The sequence below is a fragment of the Poecilia reticulata genome, linkage group LG20, assembly GCF_000633615.1.
Source record: "Poecilia reticulata strain Guanapo linkage group LG20, Guppy_female_1.0+MT, whole genome shotgun sequence".
In the NCBI taxonomy this organism is placed as follows: domain Eukaryota; kingdom Metazoa; phylum Chordata; class Actinopteri; order Cyprinodontiformes; family Poeciliidae; genus Poecilia; species Poecilia reticulata.
In genome coordinates, this window is record NC_024350.1 from 3,323,690 (window position 1) to 3,350,112 (window position 26,423).

At 41.3% G+C, this 26,423-nt stretch overlaps 2 protein-coding genes across 4 annotated transcripts in view; both read left to right on the forward strand.

The window, feature by feature from the left end:
• The window catches only part of arhgap29a (Rho GTPase activating protein 29a), a 36,158-nt gene extending 20,534 nt beyond the window's left edge, over positions 1-15,624 (forward strand). For both annotated transcript variants that reach the window (XM_008438338.2, XM_008438339.2), the window contains 20 exons: positions 174-270; positions 1,407-1,479; positions 1,904-1,964; positions 2,412-2,558; positions 4,010-4,074; positions 4,177-4,287; positions 4,382-4,462; positions 5,314-5,508; positions 5,597-5,734; positions 5,817-6,007; positions 7,502-7,671; positions 8,886-9,014; positions 10,412-10,510; positions 10,640-10,803; positions 11,646-11,834; positions 12,022-12,159; positions 12,262-12,497; positions 13,146-13,446; positions 13,532-13,640; positions 13,725-15,624. In XM_008438338.2, the coding sequence (XP_008436560.1) occupies positions 174-270; positions 1,407-1,479; positions 1,904-1,964; positions 2,412-2,558; positions 4,010-4,074; positions 4,177-4,287; positions 4,382-4,462; positions 5,314-5,508; positions 5,597-5,734; positions 5,817-6,007; positions 7,502-7,671; positions 8,886-9,014; positions 10,412-10,510; positions 10,640-10,803; positions 11,646-11,834; positions 12,022-12,159; positions 12,262-12,497; positions 13,146-13,446; positions 13,532-13,640; positions 13,725-14,692 (3,662 nt within the window). In that variant the 3' untranslated portion in view covers positions 14,693-15,624. The remainder of the gene's footprint in view (positions 1-173; positions 271-1,406; positions 1,480-1,903; positions 1,965-2,411; positions 2,559-4,009; positions 4,075-4,176; positions 4,288-4,381; positions 4,463-5,313; positions 5,509-5,596; positions 5,735-5,816; positions 6,008-7,501; positions 7,672-8,885; positions 9,015-10,411; positions 10,511-10,639; positions 10,804-11,645; positions 11,835-12,021; positions 12,160-12,261; positions 12,498-13,145; positions 13,447-13,531; positions 13,641-13,724) is intronic.
• A 1,941-nt stretch (positions 15,625-17,565) lies between these two features.
• LOC103482282 (retinal-specific ATP-binding cassette transporter-like) overlaps positions 17,566-26,423 on the forward strand; it is a 37,950-nt gene continuing 29,092 nt past the window's right edge. For both annotated transcript variants that reach the window (XM_008438341.1, XM_008438342.1), the window contains exons 1-7: positions 17,566-17,670; positions 18,022-18,144; positions 18,486-18,579; positions 18,704-18,845; positions 19,438-19,577; positions 20,986-21,113; positions 22,650-22,847. In XM_008438341.1, the coding sequence (XP_008436563.1) occupies positions 18,079-18,144; positions 18,486-18,579; positions 18,704-18,845; positions 19,438-19,577; positions 20,986-21,113; positions 22,650-22,847 (768 nt within the window). In that variant the 5' untranslated portion in view covers positions 17,566-17,670; positions 18,022-18,078. The remainder of the gene's footprint in view (positions 17,671-18,021; positions 18,145-18,485; positions 18,580-18,703; positions 18,846-19,437; positions 19,578-20,985; positions 21,114-22,649; positions 22,848-26,423) is intronic.

Below are 26,423 nucleotides of genomic sequence, written 5' to 3' on the forward strand. Positions count from 1 at the left end.
GAGTACATCGTGACTCCAGAACGTTTCATTAGCGACATGTTTGACATCACCAACAGGATGACGATGAATCATACCATGGAGCTGATGCCTCTGAACAAAGGAGGCACACAGCATTCATCAGTTCAGTATCCTGCCAAAACCTGACTCGGTCTCTCTTTATTATATGTTACCAGGAGTGAACTTCAATGAGGTGAACGAGGAGAACAAGCAGAAGCTTTTTGGGGAGATCTACACCGCTATCGACACTTTGGCGTTCACCTTTGGCAATGTGTAAGTAAGATGTCTGTGTTGGGCAACCATTGTGGATACAGTTATTGTAACAAGGTGATTGCTTTTTAAATAGATTCAGATCATTTTGTCTTTTTACCACTTATTTATCCAGTTTTGGCACTTTTGCGCTTGTCTTGTTAGCCTGTCAAATTGCTTCAACTCATACCTGCAGTGATTACGAGTAATTTAAAGTAGATCTGATATGAATATCTGTATCTGTCCTGATATAAAAAACTTCTAGCTCTATTCAGTCCAATTCTATGATTTGTACTCGGAGCAATGTCATGCTTTATTTAATTTATATTTAGAATTCCTAATAGCTCTTTCTGAACCATTTGAAAGAAGGTTTGTTGCAGTTTATTTTTTACATGTTTAACCAAGAAAGTCGACCTATTGTTTTTGTCACTTTCAATTTCTTTATTATTAATTTTTACATTAGCCGCTATACTCTTAAATGCACTGGCTGAACAAATTAAAGTTGTTTTTACATGTTTGACCACGCTTGTGAAGAGGTTGGTGTATTTAAGTGTGCTGTACTGGTGCAGAGTTATAAAATACATTTGTAATTCAATTCATTTATGGCTGTGTTGTTAAAAAAAAAAAAAAAGTACTCAATTCAACACCATTTTTCTATATTTGACTGGTATCGGCCAAGACTAAGCCTTGGCTATTGGTATCGGAAGTGGAAAAAAAGTGGATCGGTTCATTTCTAATTTAAATTAGAGATTCGCCAGTCCATTGGCAAGAATTTCCAGTCACTGAACATTTGATGGTGTTTAAAATTGACTAATTTTGTATTTTTGTTATTTTACGTTGGATTCCAAACCATTACTCTAGTCGAGAAACCCGACACATTTTTTTGTCTTTCTTATGTGTTGTTGTCCTTGGTGAAAAAACCTGAATCATTCCTAATCAGAATCTGCAGGTCAGTTTTGAGTTGTTTTAACATAGAAGAAATAATCACATCACTTTGCATTTTAAACATAGTTTTGGGAGTTTCTGTCTTTTCTTTTAGAAACAAAAGGAACGTAAGCTTTATTGATAGATGACAAATGCACTTATTTTATTTTTTTTATATAATTCTTGTCCGTTTCCTTGCCTAATCTTTGCTTTTATTTTTCTGTTTCCTCTTCCAGAGTGTCTGACTTCCTTATGGGAGATGTAGAGAATGGATCAGTGTTGGGGCTCCCCCTGACTAAGAGAAGCAGGGTAAGGAAAGTAGGACAGGTGGCCTTGTGTTAGAAGTTGCCGCCTTCTATTAATGCACCTAAAATAAAAACAAATGGCTCATGTCAGTTAATTCTGAGCGGAGTTTTCACAGCAGGATGTAGCTTACTGAAACCGAATATGAAGGATTAGCCAGCAGAGTTCAGAGTTCAAAGGTGAACCAAGCCCTCGTCGGCTGACGCAGTCGCCTTAAACATCCTCCCCCGGTGATAAATTGTTGTTGTTTTCCTCCTGGATGTTTTACTGTAAAAGTGGTCTAAGGAGGAAGTCATCTCTCTGATAAGGACTGTGCCATGCATTTTACTGGAGCATTCTGTTTTTCAAGGAGGAAGCACTTCCTTTCCTCCCTTCTTTGTATTATTGTTATTTTTAATTTTTTTATAAAACCATTTTGTGTGTTTTTCAGTCCTCTGAGAACCTCTCTGTGGAATCTGGAGGATCCGGTCCTGAGAAAGATGATCCGCCAGGTAAGACGGATTGAACACACAGCTACTGTACTCTCTGCGCCCACTGTGTGAAAGAGTCTGGATGAAAACTAATCTTCTCACATTGAGAGGCAAGAAAAAAACAAAAAACTTGCACGTAAATGATGTGTAAATCAGTATTTAGGTGGAGCTGGTTCTTATTTTCTGGAGCTATTTTTTTTTTTTTACACTGCCTGCTTTGTCTGAAGGATTAAGTAGGTAATAAACAATCACCTTACTGACATAATACTTCTGCTGTCAGTGTTGGTTAGCCTTGACGGTATTAGCCCATATTGCTAGTAGTCAAGGTCAGACTGAGCTCTTCCTGGATATGGCGTTGTGATCGTGCACGTGACACATCCAGCAGGTTCCGGTTCGTAGAGCCTACATCGGTCATGGCGGAGCCCACCTCTTACAAAGCTTTTCGTTGGATTTCCTTCGCAATCACAGGGCCGTCTCCACCGGTTCGGCTTGAAGAGGTGGACAAGACGCTGCAGCGGCAGGACAGCGGAGTGGAGTCTGTGCTGCTCTACGCCAAGGCGTGGTCCAAGTACACCAAGGAACTCCTGGCATGGGTGGAGAAGAGGATCAGCGCGGGTGAGTTGGACCACTTGTATATTTGTAATTGTGCTTCTAAAGGCTTTGGTGAACAAGACTGTTCAACAGGAAAGCATTGAGAGCAGTTTCTTGCAAAGACTAAAGAGATTTTCCTTAAAGTGTTGGTCTTTTACTTTGAGACCGAAATCAGCTGGTGAAAGAAATTGGGCAGTGACTCATCCTGACTAGTGATTAGCTGGTTACGAACTCGGAAATCATATTATTTTCTTACCACACACCATCTGTAAGCACTGAAGGCAAACCTTCTCTTTGTTGAAGTCGTTACTGCAGGAATGGGAGTCAAAGTTTGATGTTTTTACTTCATAGCTACGCAGATGATGCCCAGCTCTACATTATGATGTCACCAGGTGATCCTGAACCCGTCCATGCACTGAACAGATGCTCAGATCAAACTAATTTCCTCTGATTTCAAGGATGTGTCACAACATTCTCCAGCTAAACAGAAACCGAACTGAAGATATAACTTTTGAACCCAAAGAGGAACGATCTAGAGTCAACGCACAGCTTAATTTATTACAGCTAGAAACTAGTAATCAGGCCTGGAATCTGGGTGTAGCAATGGACTCGGACCTGAACCTTCAGAGCCACATAAAAACGGTAACAATGTCGGGCTTCTATCATCTGAAAAACATTTCAAGGACTGAATGACTAATGCTCTTTTGTAAAGTTTCTAAAGTCCCTACACTGGCTCCCTGTAGCTCAGAGAATAGACTAAAACACTTTTGCTAGTTTATTAATAACTGAACGGCTTAGCAACCCGGTATGTAAAAGATCTGCTGCTGTTGTATCAACCTTCCAGACCTCTCAGGTCTTCTGGTCTGCTCTGAACCAGAACCAAAAATCAAAGGAATTATAATAACTGCCTGACGGTTTTGAAGATGATATTTGACATATGTGATGTTTACTACTTGTTCATAATTTGTTACTGTATAATGTTTTTATGGTATGAAGCACTTTAAACTGTCTTGTTGCTGAAATGCGCAAATAAACTTCACTTTTAAATTAAATCCAAAATCTGTCAGATAAAGCTTCATCGTTGGTTCAGTGTTTGCTTAATTATATTCCCAGCATTGTTGTGTTTTCGTTCGTTTTTTCCTTTAGTGCTAAATGAACTCCAGTTCCAAGATTTTGCTATAGTCACCACTGTTTGCTCAGCTTTATTACTGGTTTTATGTCCAAACAAAAAGATTTAAAGAGATTCTGAATGAGGGGCTTTACTGCAGGTTTGTTTAATGATATTACCTAAGCTCAGGGTTTGAGTTTGTAGTGTGAGATCTTTTGTTTGTTTGACAAGTTAATGAATGCTTTCAGCTGAACGCACAAAGCTCACATTCGCACTGTACAGGACAGACCGTAAAGTACCATCGATCAGCAAAATAACAAAAGCGGCGTTCAGAAACAAACTGGAAATGTTCTCCTTTTACTTGCAGATGTCGAGTGTGCCAAAAGTTACGCCAAGATGGCCGAAACTGCCAAGACTCTCGCGAGTCAGCAGGTGAGGAAAAGGAGAAAAAAAAGAAAATGCCGCAGCTCATTTCTGTATCAGACTAATCACAAGTGCTGACGTTTAGGAATTTTTTATCCTCCCACCTCTAAGGAGTTCATGCCGTTCCGTGAAACGTACATGGCCGCTTTCAAAAACGATATTGAATACAGCCAGCTGGTACTTCAAACCGCAGCAATACTCCAAAGCAACAAGTTTGTTCAGGTAATCCATGAAACCAACTGTGGCTTCAGATTTATTTTATTTTTTTTGTAGGATTGAAATAAAAGATCTTAAAGACGGTGTGTCTGTGTTTCAGCCTCTCCTGGGTAGAAAGAATGAGCTGGACAAACTACGGAGAGAGGTCAAAGAGCAGTGGCAGAGAGAGCAAAAGAAAATGGTGAGTGGTCAATTCTGCTTAGCAAAGTTAATTTAGAATAGAAAAGAACGTACTTTAGTGATCCTTAAGGGGAAATTACTTATTTGTTGACGAGCTACTCCATCCAAACTGTTAAATACTAAATACTAGTCAATACAAATATGACCTTAAGCGATGTACAATTTATAAAATATATACACATAAGTGTGACATTGTAAGTAATTTAAATATAACTAAATGTAAAATAAAGTAATAATAAGCATGCACATCTTAATCCATAAATAAATCTATAAATGAGTCCAAATACATTAAACTGTAAATATTTTTTATTTACTACTGCAAAATAGTCAAACAGTGGTCAAACAAAAATCATCAGATGTAAAATGAGTGCTTGTTTATTAAAATCGATTCTAGAGAATCACAATTCCTCATGCTGCGAATTCTGAAGAATTTCAAATTGCTAAAAACAAATTGACTTTTAAAATGCATCTTTGCCAGTCGCCCACCTCATACATTTTCAATAGTTTTTTTTGTATATATTTTTTTATATTTAAGAACAACCCAAGCAGCTAAGCTAACCTAATGCTGGTAATTAAAGTTACCGAATTTGACACACAAACCCCAATTTTGTCTAAATATGAACTGATGGGATTCAGTTTTTAAATTAAACCTTTCTATTCCTTTGTAGTCTTTTCCTCTTGTCAGTCAAATCATTTTAAACAGTAAACCATTAAGTAAAAAAACTAATTTCTGAATTAAAAATCAGACCGGTAGACACTGAAAGATTTGCATCTCGGATGTTTTTTGTAGTAATTTCTCAGAGATGTTTCTGCCCGTTAATTACCTTTTTTCTTTTCTATTTTTGTCTCCAGCAAGAGGCAGACAGCGCTCTGAGGAAAGCCCGGCTGCTGCAGGCCCAGCGGCAGGAAGAGTACGAGAAGGCCAAGGTGAGCACCAGCCGCCTGGAGGAGGAGCAGTCTGCAGGAGGAGGAGGAGGAGGAGCAGGCACAGCTGCAGCCAAGCAGCTGGAAAAGAGGCGCAGGCTGGAGGAGGAGGCCCTGCAGAAGGTAGAGCGCATCCTCCAGTTTTTTGATTTATTTTCTTCCTTCCGAGTATCCCCCATGTTTAAGTTGTTTTGGATCCTCACTTTTTCAGGCCGAGGAGGCCAGGGAGCACTGCAAAACTTGTCAAATCGACGTGAGCGTGAAGAGAGTGGACCTGGCCAACACCAAGAGTGAGATCATCACTCAGATCAGAGAAATGGTCTCCCAGTGTGACCTCACCCTCAAGGCCGTAAGTTCACGTCTGTAACCTTCACACATGAGGCGTAGATGGAAACGGAGAGACCAAGCAGCGCACGATTTCACCGTTGCAGGTGACCGTCAACTGGTTCCAGCTGCAGCAGGCCCAGGTTGTGTCTTTACCCGTCAACCACCAGAGCCTGTGCGAGAACGCCAAGCAGTACGAGCCGGGCCAGCGTTACATCGAGTTTGCCCGGAGCCTGCCGACCAACGGGCCCCGCCTGGAGTCGCACTCGCTGGATTCGCCTGTCACCCACAACGCCTGGTGAGATGCATGTAATCAGACAGATTACGGCTCCCAACAGGGCTGCTGCGCAGTGTTGTTTTAGTTATCAATTAATCGGATAAAAAAATTGGTACATTTTGCTGACTTTTTTTTATTTATTCAAACCTTTTTTTGTACAATAATAGAAATACATTAAGAGATGAAAATAAATAAATAATTCAGTCAGTTTTTAAAATAAGAATATAAACATTTTATTGCATACATGCAGTAACATACAGGATTTCTATATTTGATCATTTGTAGCATAGGATGCATCTGCATCAACATGCCCAGCTCTTTCTACAACTGTTTAATAAATGGATTACAAAAGATGCTGTTTTTGAAAAAAGTATGCCACTTGAATTTGTTGTAGAGCATGTTGACAAAGTTCTTTATTTGATCTTAAATGAAAAATCTACATATTTTTTGTAAAATAATTACAGGAAATTACCTTCTTTTACACTCTAGTTGCCGATTAATTGATTACAAAATTAGTTGACTTATTATTTCAATAATTGATTCATCGCGATTTATCTGATTAATCATTTCATCCTTCAAAGACTCCCTCACAGGGCTCCAGCAGCTACACTCCACGCTGCAGACATTACTGGATCGAAGTTAATTGTCTCCCCACAATGTTCACAATTCTTTTGATAAAAACAAGCGAGTCTTACGAATTTCGGGATGTAATTTTGGTCCCATTGACTGGACGTGTCTTCACACTCTCTGCGATAAATATACGCTGGACCTCACGGAGATTGTTTTGGAAAGCGTAACGCGATTGGGGCGGCGGGCTGCTTCCTGTGGAAACGATTGCGGTCAGGGGTTGGCGCAGCTTCCTGTCAGTTCAGCTCAACTTCTGTCATTTTCAGCTCCCACTTTGCTAAGATTAGCTGTCCCGCTAATTTGGGTAATTGACGTTGGTCGTCTCTCTGAAGTGTTTTTAGGGGGAAAAACTACCCAAAAAAAAAATCAGAAAGGGTATTGTTGACATAGGTTTGTGATCTCTCACACACACCCATGCACATACCAGACGGATGGGAATAAGAGAGCGCTTTGTTCTCACTTAGTTTTCTCCCAGCCCCACCGACTCTGATCCCTCTGATCAAAAGAGTTCAGCTTGGGAGAGAGGAAATGAAACTTTGGCGCATACACACACCCACGCTCGCATTCACCCACAACACTGCTCCCCAAAAGCTTAAATATAGAGCGAGCGCTGACCTACTTAGTGATGTATTGTAGGACACTTTTGGTTAACAATGGAGAGCATCGTTTGTTGATGTGCAGGAGTCAGTTAGTCATCATTATGCAGTAGTTTATTTGTGTTTGGTGTCCTGATCTTATGATATCAGGATTAGTCAGGGATCCTGTCACTGCTGATGGAATTTACTAGCATAATTAGCAGCTTGATGCCTGTATCTATCAATTTAATTATAATTCAGCGTCTTAGTTCTGAGTTTTGGCTCATTTGCTTCCGTTTTTTTGTGTCTTCAGGTTGCCTTCAAACAAGCGCTCACTAAGTGGGAGCCACTCCTCCCACAGCAACCTGTCGCAGACATCCGTCACCTCCGACGTGGTGGGTGGAGAAGACGTGGACGGTCACAGCAACACCCACCACGCTAAGATCGCAGAGAGACGCTCCAATGGTGGCACCGACATACAAGGTAGGTTCGCTTCAGTGGGTTAGACATTTTTAGGAAAACAAATGGAGGGAAACTGTGCAATTTGGGCCAGAACTTAGGATTTTTATTTTTTTGTGTACGAAACCTTTCCTTAATAATTACCATACTACTGGCAAGAAGGAGTTTTTCCTTTGTTTCATTTTCTATGTAAACCCATTCTGCTTAAATTACAAGCTTGTGATTTTCTTTTCAGTCTATCTACTTTCACAATAATAAAAAAGATTAATTATGACAATTTCTATGTAAAAGGTGTTTTCCCATATAGCTAATTTACAACATTTCAAATATTCCTGAAATATCCCAAATGTATACATTTCAGATATGTTTTTTGCAAAATGAGTGATATTTATATAAATTGGACTACATGTTTTTTAATCTGGAGCAGTTAGCAGCTTACTCTGTTTTGATATGACTCTTTGATAATTGGGCTCTTCACTGTTTTCTTCAGCAGACCTTACTTGACATTCTAAGATCGCTTCATTGTATTAATTGTATCCACATATTAATACATAATGCAACTAATGCAAAGCCTACAATACGGTTTAACAAGATATTTAAAAATGCTATTGCTCACAGGTATTAAATTTTGTCATGGAGACTTTAATCTCACAGATTGTATGCATTTCTTTCTCTGACAGAGTTTTTCTATCAGTCAAAAGTTTACGTTGTCTCACGTTGACATCTTCACTCAATGAGTTCTGTGATTGAAGGCAGTTGAGACTATCAGTAACAGGCTGCTAATCCTTGCTTGCTAGCTAACAAGCAAAAAAACAAGCCATTAGCAGCCAGCTAGAGAGCCATACGCATATGAGAAGCATATGCGTATGGCATATGAGGCTCTTGAAATTTTTGTTTTGGCTCTTTGCTTTTCTTTTGTACATCCTTGTCATAAATATAGGTCTTGAATGTTTTCCATAATGGTCTTTAAAAGGTCTTAAAAAGTCTTATATGTAATAAATGACCCTCATACATCTTATGATGACATTCTGAATCAGAGCTGTTCTTTCAGTGACAGAAAGTACAGGATGACCTTTACAGATATGAGTATCAGTGATGAATGAACTCCCAACATTTACTATAAATATTGAGAAATTCCACTTCATTTGTTGCAAATGTTGGCATTGGAGAGCGTTTAGGAAGGTAGACAGGTGCAAATGTTTTTTTTATTCATGTTTGGATTCCCCTTTCTTTCACAGCACTTCGAATTCAGGGTCCCTTCCGCCCCTGGGGTTCAGCCAATCAGGGCGGTGGGATGTGCAGCGACTCGGAAAGCGCCGGAGGGAGCAGCGAATCGCGCTCCATGGACTCGCCCACTGCAAGTCCAGGTATTAGACTTGCACCACTTCACTCCTTCCCCACCCAGTGTTGTTTGAACTCACAACATGCATGTTACACCCTGATTTTATATTTAAATCACTTGCTGTCACACTGAGCAACTGAGGCAATAAATCACTTTTATTTATTTATTATTATTTTGAAAGGCTTTATAGAAAGTTGTTTGCCAAAGTACGTGAAGGTGCGCTGAGACGGCAGCTAGAAAAAGAAGATATAGTGGGTTTTTTAATTGCCCCAGGGCGTCTGACATATTTGTTTGAGTGATCTTGATGTTCACCCAACATCACTGGCATGTTCTCTCACAACCAGGAGGCTTAGCAACCACACAGTGTGAATGTTATGCAACTCTAATACAGTGCGTACCAACATAAAAACGTTGTGTTGAATGGGGTTTATATTTTCCAAGTTGCTATGCCACTGTACTTGAGGTGTACTGGTGCTTCGTGTCACGTTTACATCACAAACGTCAATGTGCCTTGTTGGGGTTTACGTGTCAGAGCAACACAAAGGAGGGAATAATTGAGAAATGATAACTTTCAGTGTTTCTTGAAACAAATTTTGATTTTGCTTATCTCCAAAATAAACAAAAAATCCTTCAATTATAAAAATAAGCAAAAAAATCTTAATAGATGCGTGTAATATGTCAGCACATTGTTGGAGAACATGGGTGAACAAACGGTATCATAAAGACCACAACAAGCGGAGTTGGGTCAGATTGGGATTGTTTTTGACCTGCATGCCAAATGCTGCATGTGGAGGTAAACTGAAACTGAATCAACAATGAAGAGGCCTAGTCAAAGTCAAGACCTAAATCCAGTTGAGAATTTGCCTTAACATTTGAAAGTCTACTTTCACAGTGCAATCTCTAGATGCCCAAAGCTGGTGGACACACACCCTAAAAGTCTTGAACTGTAGTTGCAGTGAAAGGTTTTACTCAGAAAACATGAATAAAAAAATTCATGATCCTTTATTTATTTATTTTTTCTTTGCATCCTTTGTTTGTAATTTAAAATCAAAATAAACCGTTTGGGCAGAAATAACCTCTCCTGATTGGTGGAAGTTAGTCCACCGTTTGCACAATCGCCGGTTACAGATTGAGGATTTGTGCCGCCCCATTGACCATAGTGAAAGTGTGAACAATGTACGAATTTATCCCCAATTACCCCCTCATCAGGTTCTGCAGAAGCCAAGCAGCGTTAATAAAACAATCCTACAGGTGACCATTAATCAGCCGCTGTGGATGGCAATCACTAACAATCAGCTGCCATGTTTAGGAATCTGACACCTTTTCACATGCTACATTAAATCATCAGCTCTTCCATAGGATGTTTCACCCTGAGCAGCAGGAACGGATAAGATGATGTGTGTGTTCTGGCTTGTTGTTCAGGGGATTTCAAGAGAAGGTTGCCAAGAACTCCCTCTACGGGAACCATGTCGTCTGCTGATGACCTGGACGATCGAGAGCCTCCCTCACCGCTGGATAACGGTGAGTGAAACCAGAACTTTTCTACTTCCTGGTCATTTGGAGTTATTGTACCCTTGCTTTGTGATTTTTCCCTAATTTGTTCCTTTCTACGATCACGTTAAAAGCTTACTTTCCCCTTCTCACTGGCAGGTTTAAGTGAGATGATGATGGAGACGGCCAGCTCCCCGGGGCCGTTCAGAAACACCCAGATGTCCAAAGCAGCTCAGACCCACAAGCTAAGGAAGCTCCGCGCGCCCTCCAAATGCAGAGAATGCGACAGCCTGGTGGTGTTTCACGGAGCCGAGTGTGAGGAGGTAAAACTCGCATTCCTCGCTTTATTTGATTCTTTTTTTTTTTTTCTTTAATGAACAGAACGAGAAACCCGATCCAGGCCAAAACCTTTAGTGTTCAGACCTTTTTAGTAACTCCAGCTCACTGCATTCAAACGTCAAGAAAAAGCCTGCCAAAGTCACACAACAGCTTCTTTATCACCCACGGGAGCAAAAATTTGAAACAAAAACTGAAGGGGAAAAAAAAAGGAAAAACGCCACTTCTACCCCCCTTAATCAAAACGCTTGAATGCTTGAATGAGAGGGAATAAAAGGAAAAAAGTTGAAAATGGTCACATTCTCTCCTTGGAGACCAAACTAAGAGGGGATCAGACAGGAGGAAACTGAAGAGGCTTTGTTTGTCTTTTGAAGAGTCCTCTCCATCATCCCTGTGCAGCCTCCCTCTTCTGTTGACTTTAGATCAAGTTTCTGTCCATATTTATTAGATACACTGAGCAAGGCAAATAAAGGAGTCACTGGAAAAAGATTATGTAATGCCGGTTGACATATTGGCAGGAAGCTGGCATAAGTATTCCCGTGGCAGCATGTTGGGAGTCCCATACTGCTGGTCGCAAGGACGTCTTGGCCTAATCTGAAGTTCCCAGGAAATATTTTTCGGAGTTCTATTTGTGTCTGCAGATTTACGCACTTCCTGTTCTGTATTCCCTTTTCACTAGAAGAATGTTTCTTTTGGGATTTTAGTGTCTTTGTATTAAAATGTGCTTGGCCTACTGTTTTTTTTCTTCTTTTTTTTAACTCTGTGGTCTGCTTTTGAGTTGTTTTGCTCTATTCTGTTTTGCTTAAATTGCCCGTTGTTGTGTTTGCAGTGTTCGTTGACCTGCCACAAGAAGTGCCTGGAAACGCTGGCCATCCAGTGTGGCCATAAGAAGCTCCAGGGCAGGCTTCACCTGTTCGGCATCGACTTCACACAAGCGGCCAAGAACACTCCCGACGGCATTCCCTTCATCATCCGGAAATGCACATCTGAAATCGAGAACAGGGCACTCAACATCAAGGTATTGTTATTCCACCGTAAAGCCTGCCTACAAAGCAGTGACACGCCTCAATTTAAAAGTTAACCAAACAGTTTTCAGATTGTGTGGCCTTTTTAGAGTCGGTGGCCCCGGTTTCTCCTTTGTGAGTCGGAAAAGGCCATCGCAGTTTCCTGTGCTGAAAGCTTTTTTTTTCTTTTGTGCTCTGAAGGGGATCTACCGCGTGAACGGTGCCAAGTCCCGGGTGGAGAAGCTGTGCCAGGCGTTTGAGAACGGCAAAGACCTGGTGGAGCTGTCCGAGCTCTACCCCCACGACATTAGCAACGTGCTCAAGTTGTACCTGAGACAGGTAGGCTGCTTTCTGTTAGTGTTTGAGTCCTAATTAAAAAAACCCAAAAAGCAGGACTTTCTTATCAAGTTTGGTGCTTATTATGCGCTTTGTGCTCTCCAGCTTCCAGAGCCGCTCATCTTGTTCCGTTACTACAACGACTTCATCGGTTTGGCAAAGGAAAGCCAGCGCATCACCGTGGAAGAACTCGAAGCCCAGCGGCTCAATGCTGGCGCTGTTACGGCGGCCCAGGTCAGCGTGGAGCTCAACAGGGTGTTGTTCAAAATCAAGGATCTGCTGAGACAGCTGCCTCCAGCGCATTACAAGACGCTGCAGTTCCTCATAGAGCATCTTCACAGGTACAGAGGGAAGGGGAAGTTCTCCAAACATTACTTTAACATGGGTATTGATCCGCTTCTGAGGGTGTTTAGTTCGCAAGAATCTGTTCGGTTGGGGACCAAAATTGCAGCATTTGTTACATTTTCATCTGGTGTAGTTCGTTTTCACGCTGCACTACTTCAAACAAACCAAACTCTTTGAAAAGCCTGTTGCCTGGCTTGCCTGTACTGGCGCCGGGCCAAGAACCACTGAAGGAAACAAAATGAAAACCTCTGAAGAAGACACTGAGCGTAACTTCATTCTTCACGAAATGCAAACCAAAATGAAGTGGTGCCAAATTTTAGCTGATGTAGGATTTCTCTTTTGTCTATGGCAAAAGACCACAAGTCATTTCTTCCAGTAGCAATGAACTTGACCATTTGGTTTGGTTACATTTAACCAGAATGCCCCACCAAGGGATCTCCGGTCCACTTGGCCTTCACATGCAGATTCACTTCAGCCAAATTGAGACCAGAGTTCGCCGTTTTGATCCTTATCAGAGTTCGATTATATTCAGACCTCCCCAAACGAACCAGACTTTCTAGACAAAAGAACTAGAGTTTTATTGAAGTGGATTAAACAGGTCTGAATCCACCCTCAGACTCTCATCTTCTTTGCTTCCTTTTAAGGGTGACTGAGTGTTCAGAGGAAAACAAGATGACGGCTAGCAACCTCGGGATCATCTTCGGCCCAACGCTGATCAAGCCGAGGCAGGCGGACGCCGACGTCTCCCTTTCCTCTCTGGTGGATTATCCATACCAGGCACTCATGGTGGAGCTCCTCATCCGACACTACCAGATGATCTTTGACACCCCACTCAGCCCTCTGCGTGGCACCTCCCCCACAGAGGCGGATTCTCATTCTCGCCTCAGCCAGCAGGAGAAGGAGCAGCTGAGCAGGCACTCGAAGTCACTGGGAGACATTAAGGAGGTGAGAACTTGTCAATTTCCACCCTTTTGACCAGTTTACTTAAGCATCTATTTGTCAGTTAACATTTATTTTCTGATTTTTACAGCAGAGCTCAAAGGTGTTTAAGAGACATTCCTCCATAATACCGTCTTCGCACTTATTAGCTGAGGTTCAGGAGGCTATGCCATCCCTCGATGGAAATGACTTTGAACCTGGTCAGTGTTTATCTTAATAAAAAGCATTCCTATAAAGCCCATCTGGATTTGTAATATATGCACACTTTTGATCTGTGTTCAAAGGCGACGAGGTGGACTCGGCGACCCTGAATGGGATGTTGTCATCGAGTGTCCCTGAGATCGCAAAACCCAGCGAGAAGGGTCTGTGCCGCTCACAGTACGTCACGGTCAGCAGGGTTCTGCTTCGACACCCTCGCAACAAACTGGTTTCCCGGCCGATGAGCATGCCGGCCGAGCGGGTTCTCGGCCAGGGCCAGGTGGACGAGAACAACACCCGGAACAGCGCCAACTGGGAGAACAAGAAGGGAGGCGGCTGCAGCCAGTCCATCGAAGAGGTGGACGAGACAGAGGGCTCCAAACTGCGAGCCGGCGCGCATTACCGGAGCACCTTCATCGACACGCAGACGCTACGGAGAACGTGGGACAAACAGTACAAGTACGACGTGGCGTCCAGAGCCGCCAGACTGGCAGCCAGCACTCCTTCGGAGGGATCCGCGCTGGACGCCAGCGGCTTGTCGGCTTCTGTGCCGGCGTCCTTAAACCACGGGTCAGCAGGGAGCACCATCAACACCATCTACCCTAACAGACCTTACACAGTGGCGGTGCGACCCAGCAGGACTTTAAAGAGGGAGGAGAACGTGTCAAGGAACAACACGATGGCGACAGTTTTTAGAGCGCCGAGGACTCTTCAGCCTCCGCCAGGAACTTTCTACAAGCCTCCCTCAGGGAGCAAAGCTAAAGGGCAGCAGAACTGTAAGCTAGCTAACAGCGCAGAGGAGGATGATGACGAAGAAGAAGAAGAGGAGGAGGAGGATGACGACGATGAGGAGGACGAGGAAGAGGAGGAACTCGGAATTGAGATAGAAGTTTCAGTCGATGAACCTCTTGAGGAAGTCGACCAGGCAGCCATGTCTCATTCTCCCAGCTCCAGCCCTGAAGAAATGGGTCAAAACCAGACGAAACCTGTATACCAGAGACTGAGGCCCAGGCGTCTTCAAGAGGTAGAACACAGAGAGGCTCATTTCGTCTGAATAAAAAGTCCTGGGCTTCGAGAGTCAATACAAACTGTGGTCAAAGGTGAACGAGTTCCATATTAGTCCAAAAAAGCAAGCTGTCTTCTATCTGTTGATTTAATCCTCAGAAGACCAACAAGACGCACTTAAACCACTGCGGATACTTCAAATCTTTCAATCACTTGCTCACAACACTCGGCACCATATTTATAATTTCTATAAAACTGTGCAATTGTTTTTTTTATATATATATATAGAGATATATATATATTGTACAAAATTTCTACAAACTTACTTTGGATGTTTGTTTTAATGCCAAAAAGTTGGGTGAGTCATTAAATTAGTGCATAGAATTGGAATCACAACACTGAAAATAATCCAGTGCACTTAGCCCGATGTGAATACCGATGGAGCAGTGTTGTCCCCACTGTGAGAGAGAGAGTGTTTTAATCTGTTACAAGTAGGTTATTTTCTAATGATTTGTGTATAAATCTGGGTAAATACATGTACACACATGGCACGTTAGACAGCTGTACTGGCAGTTAAGACATGTTCTAAAAGGAACAAAAAGCAGAAGCTAGTTAGCCTTTTGTGTTTATACTTTTTAACTTGGATGATGTCAACTTTGTCTGACAAGTTCTTACAAATGCCACTAGTGGTTTTCACCCCACTTTTTGTAATACCACCTTTAAATTTTAATAGCCAAAGCTTTTTTTTTTTTTTTTTTTTTTTACAACTTTAGTAGTCCTACCAGTAACAAACCTACATGTTCATTGTCAGCAATAGGAAGGACGTCATTTATTTAAACTGTATCTGTTTTTTCATTTTTATGTACACAGTTGATAAACTGTTAAAAGGTTCAATGTATTAAAAAAGAGAAGAAAAAAACAGGTACATTTAAACAAACACTCTTGTAACTTATTAAAATATATCTGGCAAATTCTAAGAAAGATGCTTGTTTTTTATTTTATTTTAAACATTCAGTCATTTCACCGTCTGCTGATTTAAGCGAGCAGCTAGCATGGGTTGAACCATATTAGTAACACTTTCAAGTTATAAGTTTTGTCATTTAATCACAAAATGTTTTATAGTTGGTGAGAAAATTCTTATGTTACGCAAGACCAGCTATAAACCTGCAGTCCCACTTCGACGCTCAGGTAGGGTGTGATCCGGGTGGCATTTACCGAAACCACGAGAAAAAAAAAAAAAATCGGAAAAACGCACGCGGGGGTGAAAAGCACGCGCGCAGACAATCAGGGCCCACGCGGACGGGTTACCAAGGGGAAGTGTGGGTCCAGTGGACTTCCTTTGCGACCGTGTCAGGTCGTAGAGTTTTGTTGTTGTTGTAGTTTTCTTTTTGGCAAGAGCCCAACCCGAAATTCGCGTCGAGTCGGGTCAAAACTGTTTGCTTTATGTTCGGGTCGAGTCGGACCCGGGCTTCTTGTGGCACGGGCCTTAAGGAAGGCTGCAATACGTACAGCACAGAGAAAAACAAAGAAGAATGCACGACATGAAGTTGTGTTAATATACTTATTATAATTAGAGTTGGCTGTTTACTCTGTTGAAGACAGAAATGAAGTAAGTTAAGTTCATTGGCTGTACATAATGCGCATGTGCTTCCTGCTCTGCTCCAATCAACCCCACATCAATTTGATGTCGCAACAAGCAACAAAATGGAGCCGCAAGATGTTAAAACTAAACCTAAAAATGGAAGAAGTTACACTGGTTAATTTAAATCTTAATTAAATAATATGTCGGTTTAGGCCGACATATTATAAAGTTAGCCTATAATTAAAGTTAGTCTGACGGGAGGGGTTGGATTTATCTTTAGGCCTAAACTAAATTAGTGGAGGGAGAGAGAATTTAAAAAAAAAATATTTACAACTTAGTTAAAATTTGTCCTGTAGAAAGTTACTGACACTTGCCACTAAAGGTTGGGAGTAACTGTCTTTTCATGGAGAGTTGTGTTAATGGAAAGTGGAAGTTCAGAGGATTGTAAAGGTTTATTCAAGATTTTAGGCAGGTTCACATGTAGACGGCAAGAGGAGACACTTCCACATATAAAGATGTATGTTGAAAACGGGCTACATCTGTGTCATTCCTTGTGTTAATCCAAGCAGGTTTATCCAGGCTCAAGAAGAAGAAAAAAAAAAACAAGAACAAACTGTTGCTCATTGGTCAGAAGAAAGTACATTTTGCAATGCAATATAAATTGAGTTTGGGCACAGTACATTGCTTAAGTCCAGTGTGACGTTACCACAGTCAGATGATTTGAGGCAAAGTAAGTGCTCTCATTACCTGCAAATTCTGGATCACTTCAAACTTATTTCTGCTAACAAGCTTGATGAAGATGCTGATTAAATTTTTCCAACAGGATGCCAAAGACAACAAAAGTCGGTTCGTTGAACCTGGTATTATTGGTGCTGTGTCGGACATCCAACTGAATCTATTGACCTTTTTCTAGAGGAAGATGAGAGACACCAGACCTAACAATACAGATGACCCAAAGGCCACTATCAAAACATCCTGGACCACTTTAGTACAGAGGCACGGGCATTTGGATTTTCATTAGCTGCCATTAAATATAAATATCTAGTCATAGTGTGAGGAATAAATGTTTATAATATCGTAGTCTCGTTGTCTGAATTAAACTATTGAAATAACCTGTTGAGTTTCGAATAACGCTAAACATGATTGAATTGTGATGAGATTTAATCACACACGCCCCTCAATAAATCTATAACCATGCCTGTAATTACAGTATATAATGAAGCCTTCTCTGGTTAAGGACATGAAGGGCTCTGCCGGTGGCAGAGGGGCGTTAGCCGTCTCTCCCAGCGCTCAGAAAGTAGATTAAATTCAATCCTCTTACGTATTCACGAGGTCTGAAAACGAGCTGCGTTTGCAACCACAGGGAACAGTCGAGAGAACATGGGCTCTAACGTTTTATTTTTTATTTCCTGTGCATCCAACCACAGCTGAGGTGTTCGTCTGAGGTAAGTGGCACGTCAGTGTAATGTTGTATTTACTGTAAATGCGCTGTGGTGTAGCAGCTACAGGCCAATCCAAAAAGAAGAAAATGACTCATACTGACACTCTAATTGTTTTGTAAATGTAATAGGAAAGAGCAAGAGCACTTCGCTTTCTAATTTAGACAGATTGCAGCATATTTGTAATATGGACACCTCTGTGGCTATTATTCTGACTATGAAGTGTGTTGAGCTCATTAACCGTCTTTATGAGCCATTGCTGGCTTTGACGTGGAGCTTCCTGCAGCTGAATGGGCCGATTACATGAAGGACGGCTCTTCCCAGCACAGCGGATCATTCTGGACTGGTTGCATACAGGTCTGCCGGGCCAGAGCCGACCCCCGTGGGGTTGGAGGGGGGTGAACAGGAGCCACCATGGGGTCAGGAGGTCAGGTCAGGCTCCTGCTGTGGAAGAACTGGACCATCCGCAGGCGGCAGAGGGTAACTCCTTCTCATCTGCGCTTTATGCTCCTGCTTTAAGACCAGCAGCGTGGGGCAATTATTAAACATGGTGGAAGTCAGATTCCATTAGGCTGTTGCTGCTTCCAGAAGCAGTTACCCAATTGTTATTTTCAACAAATTAAATACCTTCCTGCTACATCTGCTCAAGTGTTGCATGCTTTAAGGGCTGCCACACCCTGCTGGGTCTGAACAGGCACTGGAGGATTACTGGCCTTTTGTGCCAGGCCTTCTTTATTAACAAAAACTGTTTCATATTTAATACTACAGGAATGCTCCGAAAACAATCATTAACATAAACTGTAAATATTCCTTTGAATCAGATTCGGTTCTTCGTGGAGATCATGTGGCCTGTGATGCTGTTCATGGGACTGGTGTGGCTGAGGAGAGTGAACCCGCTCTACCGTCAGCATGAATGTGAGACGACAGCTAAATAAGGAGGAAAAAGCTGTTACCGCTGTCATGCAGGCATTCCTGTTTTTTGTTTTTGTTTTAATAAATGTTGCGTAACTATTTAGAAATGTAATGTTTTGCTCTTCAGGCCACTTCCCTAACAAGGCCATGCCCTCAGCCGGCATCCTGCCGTGGATCCAGGGAATCGTCTGCAACGCTAACAACCCCTGCTTTCAGTATCCCACCCGTGGCGAATCTCCGGGTCTGGTGTCCAACTACAACAACTCCATGTAAGCTTTGACTAGACCATTCCAACACATGGATGGGCTTTGATGTCTGTTGTAGACCCGACCGGCTTCCCCTTTCCCTTGCTGAAAGAGAATCCTCACAGCATGCTGCTGCCACCACCTTGTTTCATGGTGAAAATGATGTAATAATGTAACATCAGATCAGGTGTTTTGGACTTTGTAATTACAGTATTGACATGTATAACACACTGTGTAACAGCCAGTGTTTGATAACGGGGTTTCACACACACGCATAAGAGTAATGTTTTTGGATTGACATTAACCGAAAAACTACAGTGTGTTCATTTACATATTACTCTTCGTTAGTGTTGATTCTCTATATAATATTACATAATTAATCAGATCTCTAACGAACTTCTGAGACCCTCTCAGAACAGCTGCAGTTTACACACTGGATTTTATTTAGGGGTATTACAATAGCAAATCTTAGTTTTCTGAGTTTTATTTGCAAAAAAAAAATCAAATAAACGTGAATTTTCTTTACGCATCTATGCACGAGTGGACTATCTTCATATGCTGTGTGATGCTAATGAAGACAGGATGTGTTTGAGCTGTTCCTGATGTTTCTCCGCAGTCTGGCCCGGTTCTACTCGGACGCAGAGGAACTTCTTTTCAGCGACCCCGAGTTTCTGCAGGTGGGTCGCCTCTGGAGGGAACTGAACGCCATGAGCAACTTTATGGACATGCTGCGCACTCATCCCGAAAAGGTCTCAGGTCAGTGCCTTCGTCATCTTCCTGCAAAGTCCCTTTCTCTGAGCTGTTTTATTGGAGCTGGTGATACCGCTGCAGAAAAAAAAAAAGAGAAAAAGGCTTCCCTTATGTTTCAATCCGGAGTTTACGTGAGTATTAACGCAGTTTACTCTGTGGGTAACATTTAGCTTCTGGCAGAACTTGCAGTTCATGTCGGCTTAAAGACATTCATAAATGAATTAATCTAATGGGATTTATGAAAAAAATCCTGTTTCAAAACTGTCATCTCATCTGAAAGTGCATCTGAGGTTAGTTACATCTCACATGCTTTCCCATCATTGTGTCTGGATGCTTTAACACCATTATATCACGCGGGCTTAAGGCGGGTCCGAACTCTAAGCTGCTTACTTTGCGATGTCTGGCCACGTCAACCGTCCACTTTCTTGTTTCTTGGATCACCGACGCATTTCTTCCATCTATCGCTCAGTCAGACGGTGCCTTGCAAAGTATTCATACTCCTTCAGCTTTTTGTTTTTAGCATTTTTTTGGACTGAAATCATCTGGAAGCAGATTTTATACCTCTCTTCTCAGGTTCCACATGTAAATATCGGCAGATAGCCGATCACCCAAAATTAAAGACCATCTATGCGGTGCACATTATTTCTTTGATCTAAACTGTTTAAAAGTCTTGAGCAGTCTTTAATCCTTTCATTACCTTTGACCAAGTTCCCACACACCATTATGCTGCCGCCACCAAGCATAACTTTCTCTTTGCCCTAAAAGTTGTTAACAGTTGGGCTATTTAATAAATAGGTGATGTCAAAAGATAATCGATTGTTGTGGGTTTTGTTTAGGGGAATGAGAGTAAATGGGGTTGAAAACAAATGCATGCAGTCTGGGCTGGTTCTACTCGGACGCAGAGGAGCTTCTTTTCAGCCACCTTGAGTTTCTGTAGATTTATATTTGGAAAAATGTAAGGAAAAAAACGTGCATGCGTCGTGCCACTCCGCTTGTTTTACGGAATCAGTTAAGTTCCCTGTATTCGTGTTCCCACTTGTTTTTATGTCGTATGTTGTTTCCAGTAGATCCTACATGAGTGAGATCACTTAGAACAAAACGAGAAGAACTGGATTGAGACCAAAACTGCACTCTGCCCGTCAGAGTAAACTCCGTTCAAGCACAGGCAGGCCGATGGAAACATTGTTACAGTCTGTAGAGAGTCGGAACAAGCGGGAAGCGGGAAGCGGGAAGCGCTCAGCGCGTTCCAATTGCTCCACTGAAACTCGCTTGTCGCAACTCGTCCGCGGTATATGCCGCTAGGACTTAAGGATTTCTCCGCCCGGACCGGTTATTCCAGTGCGAGGAGGCGCCGTTATCCGTTGAGGCCAGTGGCGCGTGGACCCACACAAACCGCTTACGTTATTTGTGGCAGGTCGCGGAGTGAAGGTGGAGGCGATCCTGAAGGACGACGAGACCTTGACGTCGTTCCTGCTGAGAGACATTCCTCTGACAGAGTCTGTGGTGTATCATCTAGTCAATGCCCAAATCAGGCCTGAACAGGTACACACGTTCAGAAACACAGAGGCACGCGCGCGCGCACACTCCCACACACACACACACACACACACACACACGCGCACGCACGCACACTCACACACACACACACACACGCACGCACGCACGCACGCACCCACACACACACACACACAAAGCCAAAAATACTGACTGCAGCCTTTAACTCAGAATGTAAATCCTGAGACTTTACACCCAACATCAGTGAGCAGTCTGTGTGATATAAATAAAGTTCAAAATGAACATGTTCAGCCAAGAAAACGGAAGGAAACATTGATACTGTTGGGTGGTAGAGGACTGGAGCAGTTTGGTACTTTGGAAAATGTACATTTAATGGCAGGTCATATTTGATATCTAGCATTTTTATAACAACTGAAGTTATGCTATAAAATGGCACTATGTGCCTGGAAAACACATAATACTGCCCCTTTAATTAGTAAATGGTTGAGAAAAGAAGGATTCTTGATGAAGTTAAAAATATGAGCATCAGTTTTATGACACTGTTATAGAGCGGAGTCTCAGTCAGAAGCTTCTTCAGATTTGCTGTATTGCAGACTGCTACCTGTTGTCATACCTGCCCACAGTCATCAGCATTTATGACTCTTTTGATGAAACTTGGACTGCATAATGTACAGCAACATTTAACATCCTACTTGGGATTAATAAAGTATTGTTGAATTGTCTAATCATAAGTTTAGCTTGTATCTATATGTTTACTTTGCTCAACATATCAGAGTCAATATAATAAATAATTTTAATGCAACTGGGATACTTATACATTGTGTTATATTTGCAGTCAAAATGTGGAATATTTATCCAATGCCATACTGCAAAAATGACTTCATATTCAAGAGTAACATAAAAATGCTCAATTTAGATTAAAAACATTACATTTTTGTTGCTAATTTAAAATTAAAATAACACACATAAGTGGGGAAAAGTCATTAAAGTCTATTATGCAGTAAAACCAATAAAGGGAACTTCTGGTAAGAACAAAAAGAAAAGCAGTGTCTGATGGAAAAAACACAAGGAAGCATAACTGAAGAAAAGAAGACCCAGAGGTACTGTGCATTTTGGTTTCTTGCTAGAGATCTAGAGCATTGCATTTCCTGGAGTTGATTTAAAAATAAAGTAGTGTGAGGCGTATTTGCTAAAATTCCAAATAAATTAACAAAAGGGGGGGGGAAACTCTTCCTATGTTCCTTCCTCTGTTTTTCCCTCTTGCTCAACACCCGCAAATTCCTGGCAGTAGCTCAAAATGGCATGCCAGCCTTGAATGTTACCGTTTATGTTCAGTTGTAAACAATAATGCAACAAGATCTACGTGGATTGCAGCATGCGAATTATTCAACTCCACTGTGTGCACATACTGTAGTTCCAAGACCCAAACACAAAACCTTTCTTTGCCTGAATTCAGCCAGTGAATCCCTCCAGTGTTTTTGACGTGTAAACAGTGTTTGTGCTAAAGTATTGTAAAGGTGACCTTTAAATCTCGTGTTTAAATGCTACAACCTCCTGTTTCAGTTTGCCTTTGGGGTGCCAGACTTGCATTTGAAAGACATCGCCTGCAGCCTCAGCCTCCTGGAGCGATTCCTGATTTTCCAGAGCCATAGAGGACTCTATTCCGTTCGGAACGCCATGTGCATCCTGACCCCGCAAAGGCTGCAGATCATCGAGGACAGATTTTATGCCAATGTGGATTTTTTTAAACTCTTCCGACTGGTCAGTGTTTTTTATTTTATTTTTTATGATTATTCTTGGATTTACAAGTATGACATGGATTGCTTATCCTTTTATTCACTTATATATTAAGAAAACATAGTTCTTGGTTTGCAAATCTCGTTGAAGTCAGTTTTTGCCATGTTAATTTTTTTCTAGGGTGGATAATGAAAGATGCAACGTTTTTGTTTTAAAGGGGCCTCACAGAGCAGCTGTCCCTCACTCACTCAGCTCCTTCAGACTAGCCAGCAACAATTAGCAAACACCTGGTAAAACTGAGCATCTGTTGAGCTCATTATACAAGTTGCTTCTCAGAGCAACGCCAGTAAAAATGTTGTTAAAGGGTTAATAGAGCAGCCATGTTGTGATGACTTCCTGAAGGCAAAGTGTCAAAAAGAGCATGTGTTTCTTAAACAGACAGCTTCTGGGTTGGTTCTCGCGGCATATTTGACTACGTCTCTTGCCATAAAAAGTTAATTTAAATTGGTCAGTTTACTGACACATTATTGGCTTTTTAGCAATATTTAAATAAGATTTCATTTGGATTGAGGTCAGAATCTTCCAGAGGCTCAATGTTGGTCTGCTTTATCAACTCCATGACGGTTTTCTTTTGTGTTTGGTGATTTGAACTGTTGATCGAAGTTCTCTATCTTCATTTTTGGATTCACTTCATGCCATGCATCAGTAGTATTGGTAGTTCATCTTCTTAATTAAAGCTTTTTTTCCTGTTCTGTAACAAAGATAATATTTACATTATGTCTGTATGTTCCTGTCTGTAAAGCTTAAGCAATAAGTTCTACACTGAATAAAATAGCACTACATTACAAACAAAAAGTTAGTCTAATATTTAAGAAAAAAAGCCTTCTGATGAGGAACGAATCAGCTGTGCTTATCGATTTTTCAGCCTGTGGTATTGATAAATCTATAACATATATATATAGTCACAGTTAATGTTTAATTCGTAGTTTAGTCTGGCTGGCTAATTATTGAATGACAGAGCACAGAGTATGTGAACTGTGAATTAGAAGGAAAAGGATCTGGCATTGTAGTGGCGAGTCCATTGTTTGTCAAACCAAGCATCCTTCATTAAGAATCAATCAGCCACTGCTGCACTGTGGTGACATTTTGTACACAAGCAGAAGAAATCAAATGTCTAAAAACCTTAAAGTTGCATTTCATGGTTTATTTATACAGTTTAACAAGCAATAAATACAGATGCAGATTTCTGTTTGTTGCCGTTTCTCTTGCTCTGGTAAAAATGAACAAATAAAGGCCCAATCCCAGTGCATGCTGGTCCTACACCAGTCCCTATACTTATAGGAAATGGCTCCATAGTTTCAAAAGCAAATAAAAAAACAAACAATAGCAAATTAAGCAGTTGTTGACCTACAAATAAACCTTGTATAATATAAACTAGGAACACATTTTACCAAAATATAAAAGAATAAATACCTCCAACAGACATGTTTACATATATTTTTGTTTTAAATGATAATCTGAAAATTTCCCCATCATGCATTTTGTATTAGTTGGTTGTTTCTGACTGGGAGCGGTGTATTTTTGCAGATGGCAATAAGACAACCAGGAGAAGACAGAGGAGCTTCCTTTGTGCGCAGATTGTCATGCTAGTTAAACATACAAATTTAATGAGAAGTTACGTACTGGAGCTTTAAGAAAGTAAAAGTTAAAAACAGTCATAAAAAGTTTGGAGTAATTGTTGTAAAAGATGACTTTAGCAAAACCTACTGTCAGTAGATAACCTTTAACATCAAACAAATCTTGAGTCATCAAAAGCCTATCAGTACCTTATTTTAAAAAAAAATCATTTAATTTCCTTTTCTTCCACAGCAGTTTGGGCTCGTCAACACATCCCACTGCAACATTAATAAGAACAGAAAGTACTCTCAGGTGACACATATGTTTAAAGACAGTTATAAAGTGGATAAACATCAGTTTGTATTTGTTTTACAAGTAGCATGACTCACAGGGTGGAGCAGATGTTTTGCAGGAAAATACAGTGCAAGTAAACACAGCATTGTTCAGCTGTCATGCTTTAGAAAAACGTGAGCAGGGAAGCACGGCTGGAGAAAATCCAAAAACCTGCTGTTTTTACGCGTATTAACTCAACACAATCCTGGTCCTAATGTCTCATGACCGCGCTCACTTTTTTTCAGTGGATTACCATTTAGCTTCAAAATAAACAAAAATAGAAACTTCCAAAAAATAAATTGAGCACTAAATGAGGAAAGCACTTGAGCTTAAATAACCACAGATAAATACCAACAACCTGTATTAGCAGGAGAGCAGATGGACTTGGTCTCAGGCCTATTATTAGCTCAGCGCAACGGATGGTGTTTATTCAGGAGTGTGTGCAGGGGATTAAAAAAAGTCTGACAAATGATATGTCAGTAAGGCAGATGCGTGTTGATTTAGAGGCACTTCTCTAAACTATCAACATGCTTTTAAAAAAACTCGTATTGTGACAAACGAGCCACTGAAAGGACCCAAGTTTGCCCAAAGCTCTCTGTTAAGGAACAGCAGCAAAGAATTGTGTCCAGGCTCAAGTCAAGTCAAGTTTATTTGTGTTGCATATTTTAGCAACAAGGCACTTGAAAACATTTTATATGATAACACAGTACCAGAAAATGGTTGTATTACCTCCACAAACTTCATCGGAAGTGCTGAAATTGGCTCTCGTTGATGTAGGTACGTGACCAAAATTCCTCGATATCGTTCCCAGGGAAGCGCCTGCCTGCCGAACTCAACACTCTTTCGTCTGGATCTCTGTGCAAAGTGTTGGGTGATTGGTCAAAAATTTTTTGCCGAAATTCGCTCGGACTGCAACTTTGATATTTCACTTCAGCTAGTCCACTTCCACTAGCCGTTTCTGTGTCTGCCAGAGACATGAATACTATTTGAGAAACGTCTTTTCTGAGATGGCAAGGAATTATGTACATTTGTACGGGCTTTTCACTAAATAACTGCAAAGACTGTCAAATGAGTAAAAACGGAATTTGCAACGTCGTTGTCCACAGGGATCACCCCAGGTGGTCTGCACCGAAAAAAGAACACTTCACAACCACATGACATCGTGCTGACCGTTCGGCTTGGGATGAAGCACGTGGGAGCCTTTAGGGTTGTCTAGTCTCCATAACAACCGCTAAATGTAATCAACATGGCAACCAATTTCTTAGGCCAGGAATGAGCCTTTTCCTGAGAGAGCTTAAGCCTCTATCAGTAGACTGGCAATGGTTGTCACTCTGTTGTTCTAAGGACAATAATCCAACATATCCAATTGTGATATGGTAAACCAATTACCAACTGATAAACCAATTGTGTCAATTCAAGACACAATTGGTTTACCAGACCCAAATCAGTCGTCTCCGTCCCTAAGACTAAAATATTACTGAAAAGCCACGGGGTGAACTAGAGAAAGGACAGTGCCAAGAGAGTTTGTGCACAGACAAACGGTCAAAGATCCCTCTGTCTACTTGTAGCTTAGTGTATAGACAGTTTTTAGTGAAGAGTAAACAAGACTGACAATGAGACAGACAACAGATTCTGCTATCTGCCTCATCC